The sequence below is a fragment of the Convolutriloba macropyga genome, chromosome 12 (genome assembly GCF_964194025.1).
Source record: "Convolutriloba macropyga chromosome 12, txConMacr16.3, whole genome shotgun sequence".
Taxonomy (NCBI): domain Eukaryota; kingdom Metazoa; phylum Xenacoelomorpha; order Acoela; family Convolutidae; genus Convolutriloba; species Convolutriloba macropyga.
The window spans coordinates 41,671,040-41,692,543 of record NC_134479.1 but is presented as its reverse complement, the minus strand read 5'-3'; the positions used below and the strand labels follow the sequence as shown (position 1 = coordinate 41,692,543).

General features: G+C 36.8%; 2 protein-coding genes across 3 annotated transcripts in view; both read right to left on the bottom strand.

The window, feature by feature from the left end:
* LOC142350892 (polyadenylate-binding protein 2-B-like) overlaps window positions 1-21,504 on the bottom strand; it is a 442,128-nt gene that overhangs the window by 103,502 nt on the left and 317,122 nt on the right. The window lies entirely within an intron of this gene.
* LOC142350647 (uncharacterized) lies at window positions 1,729-8,951 on the bottom strand. Its single transcript, XM_075402559.1, has 3 exons — window positions 8,481-8,951; window positions 4,557-4,798; window positions 1,729-2,184 (listed from the first exon to the last, which is right to left on the bottom strand). Exons 1-3 carry the CDS (start codon window positions 8,634-8,636, stop codon window positions 1,806-1,808), a joined length of 777 nt encoding a protein of 258 aa, XP_075258674.1. The 5' UTR covers window positions 8,637-8,951; the 3' UTR covers window positions 1,729-1,805.

Genomic DNA, 21,504 nt, shown 5'->3' with positions numbered 1-21,504 from the left:
TCAGTTGTTTTTATTGTGGAGTCATTTATTGCAGAGACTTCTGTGTGGTATCACTAGAGAGACCGTCAAGCGTACAATGTTTATTCATTGTTTTTTTCTGATTTAGTCTTTTTTAGGGGTTATCTGGGTTGAATGTTTTACTGATTATTGGCTAAATTTTCTTCAATTTTTTTGTTTTTGCTGTTTTGCAAATTTTCCCTCAAACATGATTTAATTTGCTAAAATGAGTTAAAATAGGCGCAGCCACTTTTTTTGTTTTTCAATGAGACAGTTTTCGGCTCTTTTTTTCTGGTTTGCTATTTTTGTATGGTTTGTAATTTAAAAGCTTTTGTCTTTTTTCGTTTCTTTTCGTGGTTTAAAAGTTTAATAAATTTTATGGCTGATAACCACTTTTTTGGTCACTTTTTCGAGAACCTGCTTAATGTATCTTTTATTTTGTTAACTTAAATTAAAATATGGGCAATGCCAACCTTGTGTTAGTTTTTTTCTACCATTAAAATGTTTGTTGAGTCCTTTACTCGACATTTTTGCTAAGTTCTGGCGAAGTTAGCTAATAATTTTTTTTTCATAAAAACCAGCGCTAAATCAAATATTTCAACTAAAACTACCATTAAGTTTTAAAAAAGACTGCCCTAAGACATCTTCAAACAACCCGGGTCGAGGTTTTGACAAAAAATAATGTAAGATTAGCGGTGAATAGCGGTGAAAAAAAACTTTTTTCACCGCAAAGCGCCCGCATCTTTTAGCGTTGAATGCGCTGAAAGCGGTGAAATTTTGTAAGAATTGTGTTGAATTTTGCGGTGAAAAATTTTTTTCACCGCATTCAACGGAATTCTTACAAAAAAACGGACGTACTAGGGTTCGAACCTCTACCTCATGCGTGTCACCAACTTCGTAATCCACTGCACCATCTGTCACTTACTTCAATGATATTTCCTGTGAAAATAAGATAAGCGTTGAAATTTAGCGCGGTGAATATTTGTAAGATTTGCGATTTTAGCGGTGAAAATTTTTTTTCACCGCATTCTGCTGGTAGCGGTGAAAAATTTTTTTTCACCACATTCTGCTGGTAGCGGTGAAAAAATTTTTTCACCGCATCCTGCTTGTTGCGGTGAAAAGTTTTCTTCCACCGCTTAAGCGCTGAAAAAAAATTTTTCACCGCTTAAAAGTTTTTTTTCACCGCATTCATCGCATTGAACGCAAATCTTACACTTTTACTCAAATTCACCGCAAATCTTACATCTTTTAGCGATTTTTAGCGGTGACACCTCGACCCGGGAATCATATGGAATTTTTCGCTTATAAACTGACTTTATAAGCGTATACACAAAGATCAATGTGATCACCTCTAAATGTTTGTTCACATGTTCTTTTGAAAACGAAAATAATCTTCACATTGGAGGTAGGAGAACTCAGAAACAGTCCACAGTATGGCGCTAATAATTTTGAAAGATTAGGTTTATTCTATCCAACCGTTTTTTGGGGTCCTTATTTAGGAGGAGACGTCCTCGTTTAAATTGTTGCCTAGTTACCCCGAGACATTTCAGAAAAATATATTACGAGATCTTACAAGAAGCTTGCAGACCTCTTTGGGATGCGATCTAATATGTGGAGTATCTGTTGAATAACTGTTGCTAATATTTCATTATTTGACTAAACTTGCGAATATTTTCAATTCAAATCCAATATACATTTATCAATAATTCCGAACAATGAACTATACTGATAAACAAAACATATCCCGAGGCATCATTTTTTGCTTCCCAATTTATAATTTTAACAAAAGTGTTAATAGTCCAATTCATTCACGACATCGACGTTTCAGTATGTCGTTGAAGATTGAAATAAGGCGTGAAGAAGAAACCGTTATAGACAGTCCGATTTACAAAAGCGACCTCCAGCAAACCCCTATGAAGAACTGGTGCCCACCCTCTTGTGTGCACGAAACTCGCCAAAACTTGGCTATCGTTGATCTCCAGTTTTTGCGGCCACAGTGCTGGATTTGTTTCGGCTAAGTAGAGGAAATTTGGGCTGATGATGAGAAATGTGTTTCCTCTTGTTCTGATAAATGGGAAATAGGAATAACCAAGAGATTGGGTTCGATCGGAGGCATGCGGGTCATCCACTGCTTTCATCTCATAAGTGTACACCAAAAGATTTGAAAACATTGTCCCAATGGTCAACCTGAATCAACACACAAAACTGAGACATTATATTTTGGAGGCTCAAAATCTTTTTTAAAACTGTCATTTTCTCTTATAAAAAGCTGGACAGGGGAAGACAATTTTCTAAAGGGCTGATAGATAAAAAGCAAAAAATCGATCAGCAGAAAAAACTTTTGTAACAATTATGCAAAAATTCTGAGCTGAATTGCTGTGGACATAATGGAAACAATTGAAACACTTAAAGGATATCTCAAAATTCATTTGACGCTTTAAAGTAGCCAAAAGTCCCTGAGTAGTCCAAAGTCACTCTAAAATTCTGCATAAAATGATTTAACAAAGCTCATGACAAATACAGTTTTTTTTACAAAATGTTAAATGAATTATAATCCCCTCTGTAGAATAAGTGCAAAATAATTTAGGGCAGAAGTGGAGAATGTAAGTAAACTTTTCTTACCGTTTTAGAGTTTTAACTTATTCTAACTTATTCTAACTTATTCTAACTTATTTGCACTTATTCTAACTTTTAGGGACATTTGAGCACTTAAGAGCGTCAAGTGGATTCTAAAGTATCGCTTTTAAATTTTAATCGGTCTTCTGCTGTTGTTCGCAATGTTTTAGTTCAAAACGTTTGCATGACGAACACAAAAGCAGTTTTCGCCCAATTGAGATTTTCGCCTAAACGTCTATTCGCCATATATATTGCACTAGTTAATACTCATTTTTTCAATCTTAGAGTTGGCTGCCAGACAATGGTGAATTCCGCAGTATCATCATTCTCCCGTGGTATAACTTTTAAACCAAAAAACTTAAATTTAAATAAAGAAAACAGAGCGAAAACAAAAACTATTTAAAAGTTTCTGAATTGGTTCAAATATTTTTTTTTGAAAATCTTGCCTATTCTTTCCATGTACAATTCTGAAAGGTAGAAAAGCAGAAGTTTTAGACACAAACGTTCAAAAATAAAAAATACATTAAAATGCTGCCTCAATTCAGCAATTCACTACAATTTAAACACAGTCACAGTAAAATCAGTCGAACCTAAAGATCACCAAAACCAACATGAAGAATATTTTCAACCATGAAAACACACTGGACAGTAAAAACAAATTGAAAAAGAACAGAAAAATGACCAAAAACGCGACTCAAGCTGCGAAATCACAAAAATAGTTTGCGATTCTATCTAAAAATCTATTATACAACTGTAATAGACAAAGGGGGTCTCCAAATATACATTTACTTGTTAGTGTGATTTAGAAAAACCACTTTACCCGAAAACGATAAGTAAGAAAATGCTTTGAAGGAAGCTGAAATTTTTTTGCTTGCACAGCAATAATTTTTTACGCCTATTTTCTCGATCTCTCTCGAAAATGCCGATTGATCTAAAACGACTCTCCGTAATATTTGCGCTAAATTATTCAGCCACTTGATTGAAACACTGTGCGCAGTTTTCACATGCGGCTTTGACTTATACATCCTGTTTTTTATACGCTCCGAGAAAATATCGATAAAAAGACGCTCTACAAATATTTTGCGTCGACTCATAAAAATGACAGCCCCTCGATACAGTCAAATTCTCCAAAAAATTACAAAACGTTTTTCTTAGGAAAAACTCAGAAACGATTTTGCCGATTGTTGCGATGATTGTTGCGAGATGATGTTGCTATAAATAGGCTCACCTGCTAATTGACAGGTTCCTCGCAATTAATTCATTTTCAGCGCGCGCAAAAAATTAGAATAAAAATTGTAGCCAAACGTAAAATTTTAAAAGATTATGCCTGAAGCTCCCCTGATGCTTTCCATAGTCGAGAGATCGATCTATGAAAAGAACAATAATGTCGAGGAATGGGGGTAATTTCCCCACTTTAATTAGGTGGTTGAGCACACTACTAACGTCAACCCAAAATTTTTGATACCGTGTTTATGGCCGACCAACGGTCTGTTCATTCGTCGATTACTGACCAGTATTGTTGATACAAAGTCTGTTCATATACAATAACGTCCACATGGTCTTTTCATACCCAATGTCGCTAGACGACGGTTTTTTTCATTCCCAATATCGGTTGACCATAGTTTTTTCGGATCTATTCTGTTCCCCCCCCCCCAATGCAGTGTTTTTTATGATCCCCAGTTACAAATTATATGTTGTTATATAGCATGTTACTATGTAAGAAATTATTAGCACGTACGCCACGGGGTCATAAAAGATTTATGCTCACTAAGCTGGGGGGGGGGGGGGGGGTCGAAACAGAATAGATCCGTTTTTGCGCACCACAAAATCGGTAGACCTCGGTCTTGTCATAACTCGACCTCTCGATTAGGGTTCGATTTTGTTCTGGAGGTTCTCCGTCTGGGTTCTGCCAGCCTGGTTTTGGGCAAATAAAATAGACTTACCTTGCGTTGCTTATAACGCTGACTTCTGCGAAAAATTGGAGGAGCGAAAGCGGACTGTATCGCGCCGCTTTTTCACTCACGTTGAGTCCAAATGTCTTGAAATCCCCCAACGATGAGTTGTCATGTTCAATCTCTGAGTCGAAATCGAACCAATTTCTGTTGTCGTCTGTAGCAACCCATGTAACCTTGCTGGAGCATAAATGCTTTCGCACCAAACACACATATCTTAGGGCTTTGAAAAACTGTAATAGCAACTGTTTTTGACCTGTTCAAACATAACCTTTTCGTTTTCATATACCCAAAATGTAAAATTTGATCCAAAAAGTAAATTTCAACTTATCGTACTATATAGGGTCCTATGAAAAAATCGTGCCACAAATTTCCACTGAAAACCATTTAACAGAGAGGGTTAATATGGGAATGGGTATTAAAGGGACTATGAGAATCCACCCTCCCTCCCCCTCCCCCCAATAAAATTTTCTGATAATGTAAGTTGGGGGTGTCCTCAACATTAATGCTTTAAAATTATGCAACAACTGCCCGTTATATTGTTCTGGATTTTGACGTTGGCTATACCTATGGTGAAAAATCACATCTACAGTTGATCGAAATCAAACTTATAAATCACCAAGACAGAGAAATTGAATTGAAACGAGTGAAAAATTGAAAACTAAACAATTGAAATGATTTTGAAAGTAGATGTTTGAAGGCAACCATTTAAACATTTTAAGGCTCATTTAACAGACAGAAATTCCATCGGGACATTTTTTTTTGTGATAAATCTAGAGAAACAAAAATTTAGACACAAAAAAAAAACATTCCAAAATCATTTTCCAACCCAACAGATTTTTACGAGAGGGCGTTACTTTATTATTAGTTCCTTTGAGACTGCTGACTGTCCTGTAATTTTTTTCAATGTTTTTTCTGGCGCTTAGAGAACTTTTTCCGGATTGAATTGAAATTACGCGAAATCATGATTAATGATTCAACGAGATCTTTTTCTGATTCACTATAGTGTTGTTGCAACAACACCATCAATGTTTTTGCTTTTGGAGAAAAAGTTTTTTCATACCGATTCTCAGAAAATTTAATCTTTTGTCTGGATTTTACTGGTGATTTTTGTAGGCATTGGTTTGTTTATGGAATTTGTAGGCAGTAGCCTCCATATTTGTTGAGTAAAGTTTGGTAAGGCTTGGTAAGGTTTCGTAAAGTCTAGCAACGTTTGGAAAGGCTTGAAAAAATTAGCTTGGTAATGTTCGGTAAGATTTGGTAAAATAATTTTAGCCTCGGATATTTTTTATGAGGTTTGGTGGAGCTTGGCAACGTTTGGAAGGGTTTACTAAGGAAAAAATGATTCACCTTCAATTATTTCAGTTTTTTCTTAGCATATAACACCAAGCCAATCTGACGGGAGCAAAATTGTATGCTTGATACTCATGAATATTTGGTTTGAGAAAGCGAAGAAATATTTAGTGCAGGCTGAATATAAAGATAGTTGTTTTAAATTTGTTGTCTGCAACAATTGACATTTCAAGTCCGCAACACAGTTTTTTCAGAATGAATTTGCTAAGCAATCACTGTTTATTAGAGTGTTAGATTTCTAAGTTTTCGAATCTTTTCAGTTACTTTAGATAGATAATGAAAAAAGACTTTGAATTAGGTCTTAGTTAGGTTAGTTTTCCATTAATGTGATTGTAAATAATACATCACAGGCAGAACTCACAAACATTGTTTTTAATGTGATTTTCGCATTTCTGTAGTCTTGTACGATGAACTCATTTTGCAGGAATTAACAATGCACTCGAAAGAATGCTCTCAAGTCGCCATAATGTTATTATGTGCTTCGTTCGGTTTTGTTTTGCGGCTCTTTTGGCCCGAAAGTGAATTATTTATAAAATCATGGAAATCGATATTGTTTGTTGAAGGTTCATTTGAGTTTCTCGTTTCTCGTGCAAGTTTTTTTTGTTTGGGCGTTTTAAATTGATCTGTTTTTGTCAAGATTACAAACAATTATAATTTGAAATTTTAACTTCAAGGTACAGCGGTTATCCAACAAAAATTTTCGTCCCTGTTAAAAATTGTTAACAAATTAAACTGAAAACTTAAAACATATTCTCCAATTTTTTGTGAGAAAACTTTTTCAAAGACTATATAATACTTTAAAAAGCTGTAATAAAACAATTTATAGTTTTATTTCTAACCTACTCGCTCAGCTGCCTTCTGAGAAGAATTCATTAAAAGTAGTGAAATGACAAAAAATGTCATTTTAAGATACTTCTCCATCGATGTGAGTTTCAATCTATCGCGAAGCAATCGTTGCTGCAACAGTTAATGCTGGCAAAACAAACTAGGTTTGGTTTTATGAAAAAAAGTAGTGTTGCATAAAAATTGTCCAAGAAATAATAAACTTAAACAGACTCAATGACTTGCAGCAGAAGTCTCTCTTAAATCATTGCTCTTTCAAATCTTTTGTTGCTTATGACGCAAACTAAAATTTTGATCATAACCGCTTTTTTAGTTTTTTTCGCGCAAATTACAGGAAAAATTGCTCCGTGAAAAAAGTTTTTTTTTTGTTGCAGTACTAAAAAGTCGAAATAACGAAACCTGTAGAGTAAACGAATTTTAAAGTTTTGTTGATTTTTGGCCAGCCTTGATTAAATTGTTTTTGAGCTACTCTATATTCACCTAGTCCACTTATCAAGTTGCAAATTAAAGTTTCTACTTTTATGATTGTTTTCGACCATCCTACAGAAATTGATATATTAAAGGCACTAAATCATAGTAAATGAACAGTCGAACTGTCTCGTTAATCATATAGATAAAGATTATGGCAACTATAAAGATTTTTTTTGGTTCTTTGTATGAGACAGAAGAAGTTTCTTTGCAATTAATGGTAAATATGGGATTCAAAACGACATCAGTACCGTTAGCTCCGCAACTGAGTTCATTTCACCTCGCTTCATTTGCATCTCATATTTACCAATACCATTTTTTTAAAATCACACTATTTCATCAAAATTACTCTACTTTTTTTTAATTTGACCTTTTAAAAATCAATTTATTATACAAAAATTGCAAACAATTTATTATACAAAAATTGCCTATTATGGCAAAAGACGGATTCTCCTCTGTGAATTGTGCTCGAATCTGAAAGTGAATGTCCCTCTTCGATTCGGTTATAAACACAGGCAGTTGACAACCTATAGGAATAAATCTTCCGGTTTTAAATTGCCCCAATTTGAATTATTGATAATAACCAAAACTCAGAAAATTTATTTGAAATTTTGATTGGAATTTACCGAGTAATTCTAGCAAACGAATTTAGTATTCAGCAGAGCTGGATGATTTTTTTTTGGGCTACTTAAACAACGTTTAATGCATCGGTTATTTACAGTGCAGCGAATATACATTCATGAATTCGAACTGCACAACTTTGTATTCCGACAGCTCAGTTGAACTGCTAATAAGAAACTTGGCGGTATAAAATTTTCCTTGTCATTGATAGGAAGGCAGCCGTTACAATATAAAGAAGCTTGAAATTATACTATGGATAAATTTACATTATAAATAAGCTTAAAACTTACTATTAATAGACCTGAAAGCGATACTGTAAATAGGTTTGAAAATTTTACTATCTGCGAAGCAGTTTCACAGATAACCATGTTTTTTTTCTGTTAGTGAGCATAGTTCGCGGAGCGAACAGTGCCGAAGTGGGTTGGAACTACTTTAGCATGGTCGTGCAACGATTCATATATGGTCTTTTTTATGGGAAGTAAGAGTTATATAAGATTATAACTCTCCCAATAAGCAGACGTGGGGACATGGTTGTTTTTGTATCTTATTCAGGCTACCATAAATAAGCTACGGAAAACAATCATGTGATCATTTGCGCATCCTTATGTTTAATTGCGCAAAAACAGTTGCCTGTCGTGCTGGTAAAACTTTTTCGTATGATCTTTTTTCTGTACTGCGTATGTGGACAGATGTAATTTCCGATATTTTTGTTTTCGAATCCAGTAATTTGCTTTCCTCCAAGAGTTTCGTAATGGACTGTTCTGAAAATTTAGTGAAATGCAACATGTGCTTCAAAATGACACCCCGATACCAAGCCTCGGGGTTTTCGTGACAATAATTGAGAGACGTTTTTACAACTAAAGGAACGTTCAGAACGTAGTTTCTATAACTTCCCTTAACATCAGTTGAAATAAATCGCACGCGTTTGTCGCTATTGGCAGCTGACGTGCAAACGTTTGTGTCCTTGTATTATTTGGACAAATTTCCAGGATCGCAAACTGGAGTCGTCTATGAGGCAGGGAGAACCAACCCCAATTGCTACAGCCATACAAGTTTCAATACGGTGTAGAATGCTTCCCATTCCCCAGTCATTGTTTGGGTTCTCTTTTTCAAGATCACTGCCATGGATCAACCAGACGTTTACATTTTCTTTTCTCCATATTTTCTATTGTTATTAATATTCCTAGTAAAAGGATTAAGGGAGACCCGGAGAGGGCTCCCTTTACAGCCTTAAGGTATGAAGAGCTAGGGCTACTTATTTCTGCGCGCGAAGTAGACTTACCTATATCTCTCAGACTAACCGAGTCTATAAAAGACTTAGTATAAATCTGTGTTATTACGGTGTATAGTAAGCATAGCACCGGAGTCAAAGGTATACACATAGTGTATCTAACTAATAGACTGACTCTAGCTACAAGAGTTCTCTCTATTTAGAAGAGAATAGTGTCTTCTCAGTCTCTGATTGGTGGAAGGTACAACTTCAGTATTCTTGCTGCTACATCCATCCGGGGTTGAGAGTTTCAAATCCGAATTTGTGAGTTGTAGCAGAAATACGTAGAAGATGTCATCCTCGTTGAAGAGTAGAGTGGAGTGTATGTAGAGTTGTGTTCCTCCTGATGTGGGATGTAACTTGTGTCGTTGTCTGAGATCCCTGTCAGTGAAGTAGTGACTAGTGTCGTCAGTGAAGAGGTTCGTCCTGATTGGAGAACCAGTAATGGTGCCAGTTACAGGGTGTGCTGGCCAGTGACGTCTATCGTGTTGAGGGTGTCCAACTGCTCTCACTGTCTTATGGTGAGGGTTTATTCCCAGTTGAAGGATCGCTTGTAGTCGGTAGTCTCTGTTTGGTTTGCACGAGGAGATTTCTGTTTTATCTCCACCTGGTACAAAGTTTGACCCTATTGGATTTACCAGCTTACTTTCTGGTGGAAATCCCTCTATTTAGCTACATGTGAGCTACTTTTTTTATTAAATCTTGTTAGTGAGATTTAATACTTTCAGTGTAAGTCCCAACCGGGGAAAAGAAGAAAAGAACTGATCCTATTCTTCAGTTTTGTGGAGAAAATATAAAGAGATAGAGTAAATTGAAAAGATAGGAATAAGGAGAGAGAGGAAAGATTTTGAACAGAGAAAACAGAAAGAGATAATGTTAAAGATATAAACTCTAGTGCAGTTTGTTTGAGGTCAGTGAGTCTCTATATAAATTTGCTAGGTCAGTGTGCCCAAGTGTGGTGTAGGACTGTGGCCTACGTCCGACATTCGAATTCAAAATCAGAGGCGGTGATTTCCGGATCATTGAAAAAGCGAGGAATTCTGGATCTCGTGCCAGACAAGCAGCATGGGCTCAAGGGTAGAGATCAGCGTTACAGTGTGGTTGTAACGCTTGATGGTGGTTCAGAATTCGTTGTTCTTCTGGTGACGGTTGACGTTCGTTCAGTTTGTGCCCCAGCCAATCCCTGTAGAGGAGCTTGAAGGTTTGCCCGTATGTGCACTTTGTGGCACCTACTTGTACACATTGGAGATATTCGATGGGGACAAGGATGGGACGATTCGTCTTTGAGTAGATAGGGGAAAAGATGAAATAATTTTTGATCGGGTTGAAGTTTCTAAGTGTTCCCTATCAAAAATTTGACTTTATAGTGTAACTATAGTTCATATAATAAGGTGATGTGAGTTTTGTATTTGCGTATTGTATACGCAATTTTATGTGAACGAGTAGATTAGTTTGGTGAAAATGATGTTGTAAAAACAAATAGTTGTGCATAGTGTGCAACATTTTCACACGATTGACTTTGTGAGTCGTATTGTTCACATCCATTTGTGTAGGGTGTAAAAATCCGAACTGTAAATAGAAGGGTTCGTAATTCGCGTAAATCTTGTATGGTGCGGTGTCTCGAGTGAAAAATGTATTGAGGTAGTCATTTGGGCGATCTGCGAGTGTAAAGAAGTACTTTGACAGATGCCAAAATCTTTCTGTGAAACGGGAATTAATGGGGAAGTGTAAGCATTCAAGAGGTAGGTCCTTGTCTCTTCCCTCTTGTACTTATTTGCTCTCCAATTGTCCGAAAGAACAAGAACTAGCGGTTGGTTTCATCGTGTGCTGAGGTGTAGTAGAGGTATAGTTGATTCTCTCTGGCACATGAATACCTTGTACGGTATTGATGCCGAGAGGATTGGTGAATTCGTGGAAACGCAAATTCGGTCCCTGAGATCTGTGGGGGATGCCTTGTGTCGGCGCAAATGGGTTTCCTCGACCACAAGAGGATGAGGGCTGTGAGCCTCGAGAGGGGCTCGCGTGATATCGGGCAGGCGATTGTGAAACGTGCACGGCTGAAGATCTTACGGAGAAGATCTCGTGTGTCGTTGCTCGGGGACGTCTTCTAGGTGAGGTGTCGGTGCATGGGTAATTATCCGTGGATGTGGATTGGTCATATGTGGGCGGTTGTTGTGGCCTGAGAGGTGGAATAGTGGGCCCGTACCGCGGTGAGGATACGGGTGGGCGTTGTGGGTGTGGTGTGGGCATGACTGGTGGCGGGTACAACAGTGGTTGAGAACGTGGTTGTGGTCCACGAACTCTGCCAGAGAAAGCCCAGTTGGGGATGACGGTTTCTGGTGTCGATGTTCCAGATTGTTCGACTTCATCGGCCCAAGAATTGGTAGTTGAGTGGGAAGGATGTTGAGTCGTGGGAATTGTAGTGTGTGTGATTAAAGATGAGGGCGGCTGAGATTTCTGGCTGCTTCCCTGGGGGAGTGGCTCTTGTGACGAGCTGTGCGGTCCCGTTTGTGTTGGAGGGGAGCACCTATCGCTGTCGATATACAGGTGGAGTTCACCGGAGCTCGATGAGGAGGTAGCGGGTGAAGGCAGTGGGTTCACCCGCGCATAATTGGTAGTGTTTACAGGCTGTGGCTGTGGAGATGTTTGTGCCATCGTGAAGAGGGCAGGTGTTTGCATCTCGCAAACAGGTTCGGGTACTTTCGGGTGCAGCACCAACGGAGTGAGAGGTGATGGAAGAATATCATCAACCTCCAGCATGATGAGGTCATATGCTGTGGGGTCGACCTTGGGAGGAAATGGTGAGCCTCCTTCTGGGTAAAGGTGTTAAATTTGAGTACTTGGAAGATTAAAGAGAAGGTCTTCCGGTATTTCCTGATAATCGCGATCTTGCTCGATAGAATCGTGTGAGGGAAAAATTTCGCGTGAACGTTTTAATGTATTTGGTTGAAAAGTGTGTAGTTGTAAGGATTGGAAATCCGGTTTCATGCGTGAATTAATAGGAGTTTTAGTACATTGATATATAGAAACTGGTAAACTAGAGGTGTTTCTTTTTTTGAGTTATTGTGTACGGGAGTCGAAAATTTCTTATAGAAGTTTTCAAATTTTTTGTGTAACAGATCCAATTCATGTTTAGAGTGTGGAGTACAACTGTCAACCGAATGTCTTCTTCGTTTTTTAGGTGATGGTGGTTTATATTGTGTAGAGTCTGATTGTAGTACGTGAAATATTGTTTGTGAAAATACTCCAAACAATTAAGAACTAATTATCTTAGCCAATGTGATATTGGGTCCTAAAAGTGATTTCAGATTGTAGGTGTTCAGTGCGCTACGAAATAGGTCAAAAATGCACTGTAAAAGATTAAATACAGTCGAAATGATGGCTATTTATTTTAATACGTACCATGGGTATCCGAAGAGTCCATTTAGGGATTCTTTTATATAATTTCCGTTAATTAGATCACGCCAGTCTAATCGGCGGAGAGTGAATTCTTTGCCAATAATAAATAATTTGTTGAAGTATTTATTATATTCGGTGCGTAACTGTGAGAATTGTGTTTGTAGATGTGCTTGTTTTGCAGGATCTGCAAAATTTACTGCTTGTGCTACTTCAAGTCTCTCTGCTGCGTCATCAACTGATTGGTTAAATTTCATCTTATCTATTGATTTAGTCCATTCGTGTTGGCAATATATGCCAAGTTGTTGCGCGGTGAAATCGGCGTGGGTGAAGCGGTTTTCAACTTCATTCATGCGTGAAAATTTTAACGGAGTTTTGCTCCTCAATTGGGTAGGGTGTGAAGCGTCATCGCCGTCTGCGTCAAGTGAAATTTGTTGATAAAAATTATCGGATTTACTTAAAGCTTTAATAGACCAAGGGAAGGACTTTCGGGTGACTTGGTCGACAAATTGTAGTTTTTCTGGTAGTATATGGGTATACGTTCAGAACATTGATTTTCTAATACATATAATGGTGATGAAACAACTTTTAACTGAAAGAGTGAAATAACATTCTGACTTTTGAGTGAAGCAAATGCTTGTCGCTGGCCTGTGATAACATAGCCAACGAGGGGGAATTTTTGTGTGAGTAATATAAAGGCAGTTTGTTTCAAATCACGGTCTAGGTCACATAGTTTTTTATAAATACTAAGACTTGTGTGATCCATTCTCAATAAAACTCGGCTAATCATGTAGTCAAGTTTAGCGTCTATTTGGACATTAGGGTGCACTGCACCGAACCAGTTTTGTTTCCGAAAGAGTTCATACTTTTCTGACTTGCGTCAGAGTTGTGATTCCTGTGGAATCACATATCCGTCGCGAATATTAGCTTTTGTGTAAGGTGTAAGGGGGGTGGTCCTTCTAGTACGGTTATATGTGTATTATCAAAATCAGGTGACGGTTTTCCTCAAAACAAATTTAAAACCTTCGCGGTTTTGTATAAAAAAACTTGATATTGTGTTGCGTAATACCGGCGGTCTTCATTGCATTTATAGAGTGGTTTTGTGAGCACTTCGAAACTGGAAAGTGCAGATTCATCATATAGGTGTTCTTGAAAACGGGATGAGTATATATGTGGCATGTGTTTATGACCACTTGTAGTTTCATTATTCTTGAGTGTTTCTATAAAATATCGTTTTTGGAATTTGATCATACGTGCATGTGATCTTCCAACATCAAAAATTCTACAGTGATTTTCAGGTGCCCAAATAATGGTAGCTTTAATATCGTGCTTTGTTGGACAGTGACCTCTTTCTATATCACAATTGATGCGGACTTTGCCATAGTACATACGTTCTGTGGCAACATCAAAAGTGAGAGTGATGTCCAGTAATTGTAGTGACCATCCCAGTGTGTGGATGACATGATATTCTTGTTCGGGGGTTTTCCGAACAGTTGGCCCATGGATTATCTGTGGCGTTAGGGATCCAACTGTGATCACAAGGATTAGAGACCATACTTCCGTTATGGAAGTCAAAGGGTCGATAGCAGTCTAGTTGAAAACGACCTTGGTTTTCCTCAATATTTGCTTGCCAACGAGGATCATCTAGTATATCAAAATGTATCATTTGTGGGTGGTAGTGGTGTTTACTTATGAGACCAATGCCTGCAAGTTCTCTACGAGCTTCAACTTCTTTGTGAAAGAAAGGTCTTTCCATATTATTAACATACCAATTATCGTGACCAAACCAAAAAGCTCGTTTGAATGAGATTTTGTGACAAAAGCTTTCCTTGTCACTGAGCTTAGCGTGTACTGCATAGGCACGTACTTGTAACGTGCGTATTTGGGCAAATATGTGTTTTTGTGCGAGGAGGATTTGAAAATCAGCCGGTTTGATTTTGCATTCGCCAATTGAGTTTATAATACTGCATATTTGTAATATGCTTTGGGGAACAATCATATTGTGTGACAACGAGGTCTTTTATGCCTGTTTTGGGTGTATAAATATTGTGTTGATCAACTTTTATTGATTGTTTAATTGGAAGTGGACACGAAAAGAATAAATTAATGAGTATGTAAATTAAGTTTGCAATGGACATGTGTATGAGTCCCGAGTGTGGATTATAGAAAACAAAGTAGCCTTAGGTGTTCTTTGTGTATCTATCAAATTTATAGTGCATTTCTTGACAAATAAAGGGTGATGGATTAGTTTTTACTCTAAAGATGGGTGGTGCTGCAGCTTGTAGGTGAAATTGTGTTTGTCCTGTTCGACAATAGTGTCAACAGAGAAAGTGATCTTTTACTGTTTCAGTAGTTCGTGAGCTATGTTTTTGGACAGGTGTTATTTTATGACTTAGAAATTCGTTGTTTAGCCCAGTTATGTAGTTGTTCACCGTTATTATGGTCTCCAAAAAGGGCGGGTGGATATACGATAAACTTAGTATCGAGTTTAAGTGATCGTGTTGGATAAGTTCTGGTTGTATCCGGATATTTTCCGATACAATGGTGAGAATGTTGATCTGGATCAGGAGTTGGTGTATTTGAGCTTAAGTTTATGGCTGATGGTGTGCCGGTAATTTTAAGGGCACAAAATTTTGAAAAGAGGGTGATGAATTGGCTATATTAAATGAGTGATTCCAATGTGCTTGTGACAATAAACGTTCAAAATTTTTCACTGGTCCTTGAGGTGGATTAAATGGGTTGTTTGCAATTTGTGAAGGAGTAGGCGAAGAGATTTGAGAATTGGTTGGATCAGAAATAGAAGTGTCAGAAAGTAAGCTAATATCATGTGTAGTGTCGTTAATATGTGAAACAGTGTGAATTGGCTGTGGCAATTCTGAACTATGTGTTTTATCCGTGTTTGCAAAATTTATAGATTGTGTAGAGAATTGTGGTGTATGAGAATAATTAAGGAGCTCAGGTTGTGGTGCTCGTTGAGGAGCAGGTATAAGTACGGGTGGAGGAAGTGTTGTATTTAAAAGAAAATCAGAATATGGTAAATGAGATTGTGTATTTATTTGGTGTTCTTGTGCTTGCGTTTGGTGTTGGCGTTTGACTTTGATGGGGGGATATGGGATTACTGATTGTGGGGTAAAGTGGCGGAGAGTGTCCAGTAGGACGAGGTCTATCTGCAGATTCGGCAGTAATAATGACTGAGTAGTGTTCCTCAGTTTCTTGTGCTTGTGACTTTTTATTAAAGAGCTTAAATGATGACTTTTTGGATGTTGATTGTTTAGTGACTTCGCTGTATGAGCAAATAGGTGATTCTGAGACTGGGGGAGCATTTGGGTTAATTTTTGATTGTTGACTAGAGGACCCAATTGTGACAATAATTTTTGGCCCAGAGTGGGGCAATTATCACAATAATAAACTTTATAGTGAGTAGGAGTGGGTATTACAATTATTCAGAGATTTAAGGTAGGTACACTTACGTGGATTGCTGCGCAGGGTGATTCTGGTGGGATGACATTATGGAGATAGATGAGATCTAAAAAATCAGAAGATAATTTGTGGGCATTTAACTTTGTTTACTGGGTTGTTGTTGTTTGACGAGTTGTTAGTATTGTTCATCTAATCGTAAAAGTTCTTTGATATATTTTGTATCATATGAGGCTGGGATAGCGTCAAGATTAACAGTGTAAACAATTTCAGTATATAGAGTTTCTGAGAGTTTCGATGTGGCTTGTGGTGGAAAAATTGTTAAGTAAAAGAGAGCGGTGTGTTCGTTATTAAAGTCTCTAATATAAAAAAACATTCACAAAAAGTGTGTGAACATAACATGTGATGGAGATTATAGAAGATATCTTGAAAACAAACCTGTTTAGGTTTAAAATTCTGAATTTATCTAGAGGTATCTGCGTAAGGTGTTCTTTTAAATAAAACTTCCAATCTTTGTTGGGAAGCTATGTTCATACCTGTGAGAAGTTGAAGTTGTTGTTTCTTTCAGTGCTGTGAGACTGAAAGTTGTATTAGAAGTGGGTAGATTGTGATACTGGTTCGTGTAGATTGAGTTGGAAGCAAGGCTTTGCTGATTGCTAGTAGAAGAACTGTGCTGTGAGACACTTCTTTTTTTATTGAAGAGATGTGTTGTTGTAAGAGTTTGAAAAAAATATCTTTGAAAATTTTACAAACTCGTTGGATAGAGTTGAGAATGAAGAGAGAGTTTAGATAGCGTAGATAGAGAGTGAGAATGTAGATAGTTATAGAGAGAGAAAAGAGAGCAACTAGGACGAGAGAGCGGTAGACTGTGAAATGATTTTAGACGATACGATCTTGCCTGACCACGACCTTCAATTCGGGTACAAAAAAGTTACCGAATCATATCTTGGTAAATGAATGAGGTTAGGTAATTATTTCCAGACTGAGCTGTAGGTCAGCTATTAACTTAATTTTTAGTCAATTTCCTTTTTATTATTTTCGAGGGGAATGGTTTGTATTTCCCTCCGTTTAATTTCCTGATGGAGGGGTTTTGGTGGTTCTGCTAGGGTAGCAGGCGAAAAGATAGTTCTTGTGCTTTGCTTTTTGTTCTAAGGATTATAATTAATTTCTCCAGTGGAAGTAATTGTATTACGGGGGAGAGGGGTGAAGGAACTATTTGAATTATTACTCTCGTATAAGAGAACGAAGGAATTGTATTTTTAGTGGAAGTATATTTAGTAGTTGTTTTATGTGTTATGCTAAATTTCATTCGGCTATTTAAAGCGAGCAGAGTAATGTTCTGTATAGTTGAATAGTGAAGTGTGAATGGTTTTATATAGACGTTGTTCGTGAAGCCGAAATTTTGGATTGTGGTATAAAAATTCTGTAGTCTTTTACTGGTTGTCGTCGAAGACGGTTTTCCCTTGTAGTATAATTTTCCAAAGTATGTTCGGGTATTTCAGACGGTTTACAAGGTGGTTGGGGGGAAGGGTTATCTGGGAGTGGTGTATTTGGTATGCCTAGAATAAAGGAGACTTTTGCCTGGTAAGCGGTGGCTTTTTAGGTTGCAATTTCAAGAGTGAATTATCCGAGAAGTATTTCTCCATTTGTTCTTGAACGAAGAGTTTTTTGGGATAATATGGTACAATAGTACTTCTATGTCGCGTAATTTGTTTGCCAGAAAAATTTTCTAATTTAAAAGTAACCAAAGTGGGAGTGTCAACAATTTTATAAGGTCCAACTTTTTGTGGTTGGATTTTTTTGATATGCCAATTTGTGTGGCTTTATTTAGTATTAAAACGTAAGTGTTTATTTTGAGTGGTTGCGCCGTTCCGAATCGGCAATTGATAAATGTGCGTAAATGTTTGTTTTGTGTTAAATAGTTATGTACTTCATTATAGACATCTGAGTGTATTTTTTCGCGATTAAGAAACCAATGTGCAAAAGTGCCTTCTGCAATTTTTTAATTCGAGGGTGATGACTTAGATGGTCTGTGTGTGTATGTTGAGGGAAGGAATTACAAGGTGAATGTTCTGAAGGTTTACAGTTTCCAAAACTATCTGTAGTTGAAGATAGATTGAACATTATTGGTTTCTTTGGTTCATGACCAAATACCAATTCATATGGTGAAAGATTCATGTTTGTGCGAACTTGTGAATTAAAGGCAAATGAAAATATTTTCACTTTCTGTGACAATTTGTCGTATTGTGAGTCGAGAACTGTTCGAAGAAATGTATTTAATTGGCGATTACTATTTTCAACGAGTCCATTAGACCACGGTGCGTATAGTGTACGTGGTTTGAATTGTACATTATACGTGCAACAGAAATGTGCAAATTCTCCATTAAAATATTCAATTCCGTTTTAGGTTACCAAGATGTCTGGTATTCCGAATGTAACAATCCAGTGATCAAATAATTTTGTGAGTGCTTTATTTGCATCATTTTTGGGTGATGGGTGGAGAACAACGTAACGTGTAAGTGCATCTACGATTACATAGATGTATGAGTTACCATCCGAAGACGGAGAGATTGGGCCTTTCGTGTCCATTGAGATACGATGGTTGAAGTAAGTTGAAACTTCTAAAAATGGCTGTTGTGGTGCCATTAGGAGGTTTGGCATAGATTTGCTGGTTTTGCAATTTAGGCAATCTTGCGTAAGTATTGCTAGCCAAGTTTTAACATTCGGAAAAAAATAGGTTTCTATGATGGTTGCATGTGTTTTCTCACCACCCGGATGGCTCATGGGTGTGTGCATTGCGATAAACAGTTAAGATAAGAGAAAGTGGTAGACAAATTTTTGGTGGTTTCGTCTCTTGTATGAAATAGAGGAGATTATTATTTTAATTAATACTTAAATTGTGAAATCGGCGATAGTAATGTAACAAACCTTTGTTGGCTCGAATTGTTAGTGTTGGGGTGGGGGGGGGGGGGAACTTTTGTATTTTTTCCAAAGTCAGAGTTGTCTGATGACTGGGTCTTGTTGTTGTGTTTCGTAAAGAATTTTGGTTTGTAGTGTTTGTTGAAGATTTTGGAATGAAATCATCCATTGCAGGTATTGAACAGTAGATAGAGTGTATAAGTTCTGCGTAGTTCGCATCAGGGCTAAATTCTAGGAGCTGTTCTGTTTTATTGGTATTGAGTGTAACGTCCGTGTGCTGTATAATGGGATAAGTTTCCGGGGGTGAATAGTGTTGCTTTAATTGTTGTTTTTGATGTAGATTATCCAGAAGTTGTGCTTTGGTTTTAAAATAATAATATGATACAGGGAGGTAGAGATCATTCTTTTATTGTACTCTAAAAATATTATCTTTTATTTGTAAATAAATCGGAAAGTGTGCTGATTCTATATTGGCGTCTGTAGAAACTAAGTTAAAATATTCTTTTGATACAGCATAGTGACATTGTACAGGTTGTGTGTTTTGATTATGTGTCTTAAAGAATTTTATTGATTCTGGTATTTCTACTGTGCGGAGACGGTGTTCGTCTTGTGTTGTTGTCGTCAGTGAGCGACTAAGTAGATCTGGAAGTGAAAGATTGTTTCCTTCTGTCCAAATTATGTATAAATTGGGAAATTTCATAAGAATCAATTGAAGTTTGTAAAACCTGTGTTTTGGTTTATTCTTTTGTGTGAATAAGAATAAAATTGGTTTATGATCTGTGTACAATATTATTGGGTGTTTAGATCCTTGGATAAGGAACTCGAATTCTGAAAGAGCGTAGATAATTGCAGAGCATTCGCGAAGAATGGTAGAAAGTCTAAGTTCTGCGGTGGAAAATAGGCGAGATTTTGCCGAGACTAGTTCCATTTTCCCAAATTGATTTTTTTGTAAAAGTGCAGCTCCAAAACCATAGCTGGAAGCGTCGCAAAGGCTATAGAAAGGTTTTTCTGAATTCCGAGACGGAGTGTTCCGCTCATAAGTTCCTTTTTTACTTTGTCAAATGTTTCTTGCCACTCGGGAGTCCATTTGAAATCTGTGGTGTCTCGGAGTTGTAGATAAAAAGGTCTAAGCATAACTTGTAGATTATAAATATTTATATCGAAAAGAAGGTTAGAAATCCAACAAAGTTTTGAAATTCCTTTTTATTTTTAGGTGGTTGTAATTTGAGAAATTCATCTATTTTTGATTTGAGTGGATGTATTTGATTATTTTGGATTTGATATACTAGAAACATACCTGAATCTAGGAAAAAGAAGGATTTGTCTGGGACAGCTTTGAGGGTTTTCATTTTTTAGTATTGTGTGATACTGAGTAAGTGTTTTTAGAATTTCTACTGGTGTTGTATCCTGAATGAAAACATCATCCAGATAAGCAATTATTTTGTTTTTTCGTATTAGTGGTTTAAAGATACTACTCAAGAAAGATGAGAAGGCTTCTGGACCGATAGAAATACCGTAAAATAAACGTTTAAAACGGTATTGCTGTCCGGCGATTACAAAATTAGTGAGCCGTTGTGATGGATTATCTAGTGGCATTTGATTGTATGCACTATCCATGTCGGCTATGGAGAAGATGGGTCCTTTACTTCGTGTTAGAATAATTTGTATTGGTTCTGTAGGCCAACTAGATTTTGTTTCGTCAATCATGGTGTTTAGTTGACGGGCGTCTAGGACAATTTTTAATGATTCTCCTTTTTTATGGATGATAACTGGATTTATAAACGTGTTTCCCGTGGTTAAATTATCTGTGTTAACGGGTGCTATTTTGTCAAATTGTGTTAGCATATCTAATAAGTGTTTTACTCTGTCTTGTAATTGAAGTGGAATACGTGTGGCTCTTCGTTTCTTAAAGATAGCCGTAGCTTTTAATGGTAAATTTAGTTCAACTTTGATTTTGCCAACATCAAATTTTGATGTGGCGTAGCGTTTCCTGAATTGAATGAGTAGTTGTGCTAGTTCTTCAAATTGTGTTTGTGTTAATTTTGTGTGTTCAAAATTAAACATGGTGAGGAATTCTCTGTCTATTTCGGTAAATTTTGTTTCTGCAAATTGTACAGCGAATTTTTTCTGCTGTGCTCTATATTCATGTTTTTGTTGTTTAGTGAGATTTAAACAATAAAAATTTTTAAATTTTTCTGATGTACCTTGAGTGATGTAATTGGAAGTATAAGCATCCATGAATTCTGTGAGTTCATTTATGCGGTATTTTGTGGTTTGATAATCACTAAGTGAGATATCTTGTTGCACATATCCCATTAATCCTTTAACAAGTGTTAGAGAGTGATTTAAGGGATTATGTATTGGAATTTGGATAAATGAGTGATAAGGATATTCAAGGTTATTTTTATCCATTACAGAGAAGAACATATTTTTCCGTAGTGGTACGAACGAGAAGTCTGATGCGTATAAAATAGTGCCGCTCGCATTTTTATTCTAGCATTCATATGCAGTTAAAGAATATGTTAGAACTCGGTGTTCAAGAAATGTAAAATAGATCGATTGATCGCTAATTATTGGAAATAATCGTGAATAATATGGAGGTGGTTTAGTTGAGGATTCATAGAATTTTAATGATTTTTTACGACCATTACA

Excerpts from the sequence above, each read along its gene's own strand:
- LOC142350647 (XM_075402559.1), bottom strand. The coding sequence starts at position 8,636 with ATGTTGCATTTCACTAAATTTTCAGAACAGTCCATTACGAAACTCTTG. Across the intron at positions 4,799-8,480 it reads AAGTTTTACCAGCACGACAG|TTTTTCAAAGCCCTAAGATA; the intron begins GCAACTGTTTTT and ends TTGCTATTACAG. Across the intron at positions 2,185-4,556 it reads AGCGTTATAAGCAACGCAAG|GTTGACCATTGGGACAATGT; the intron begins GTAAGTCTATTT and ends GTGTTGATTCAG.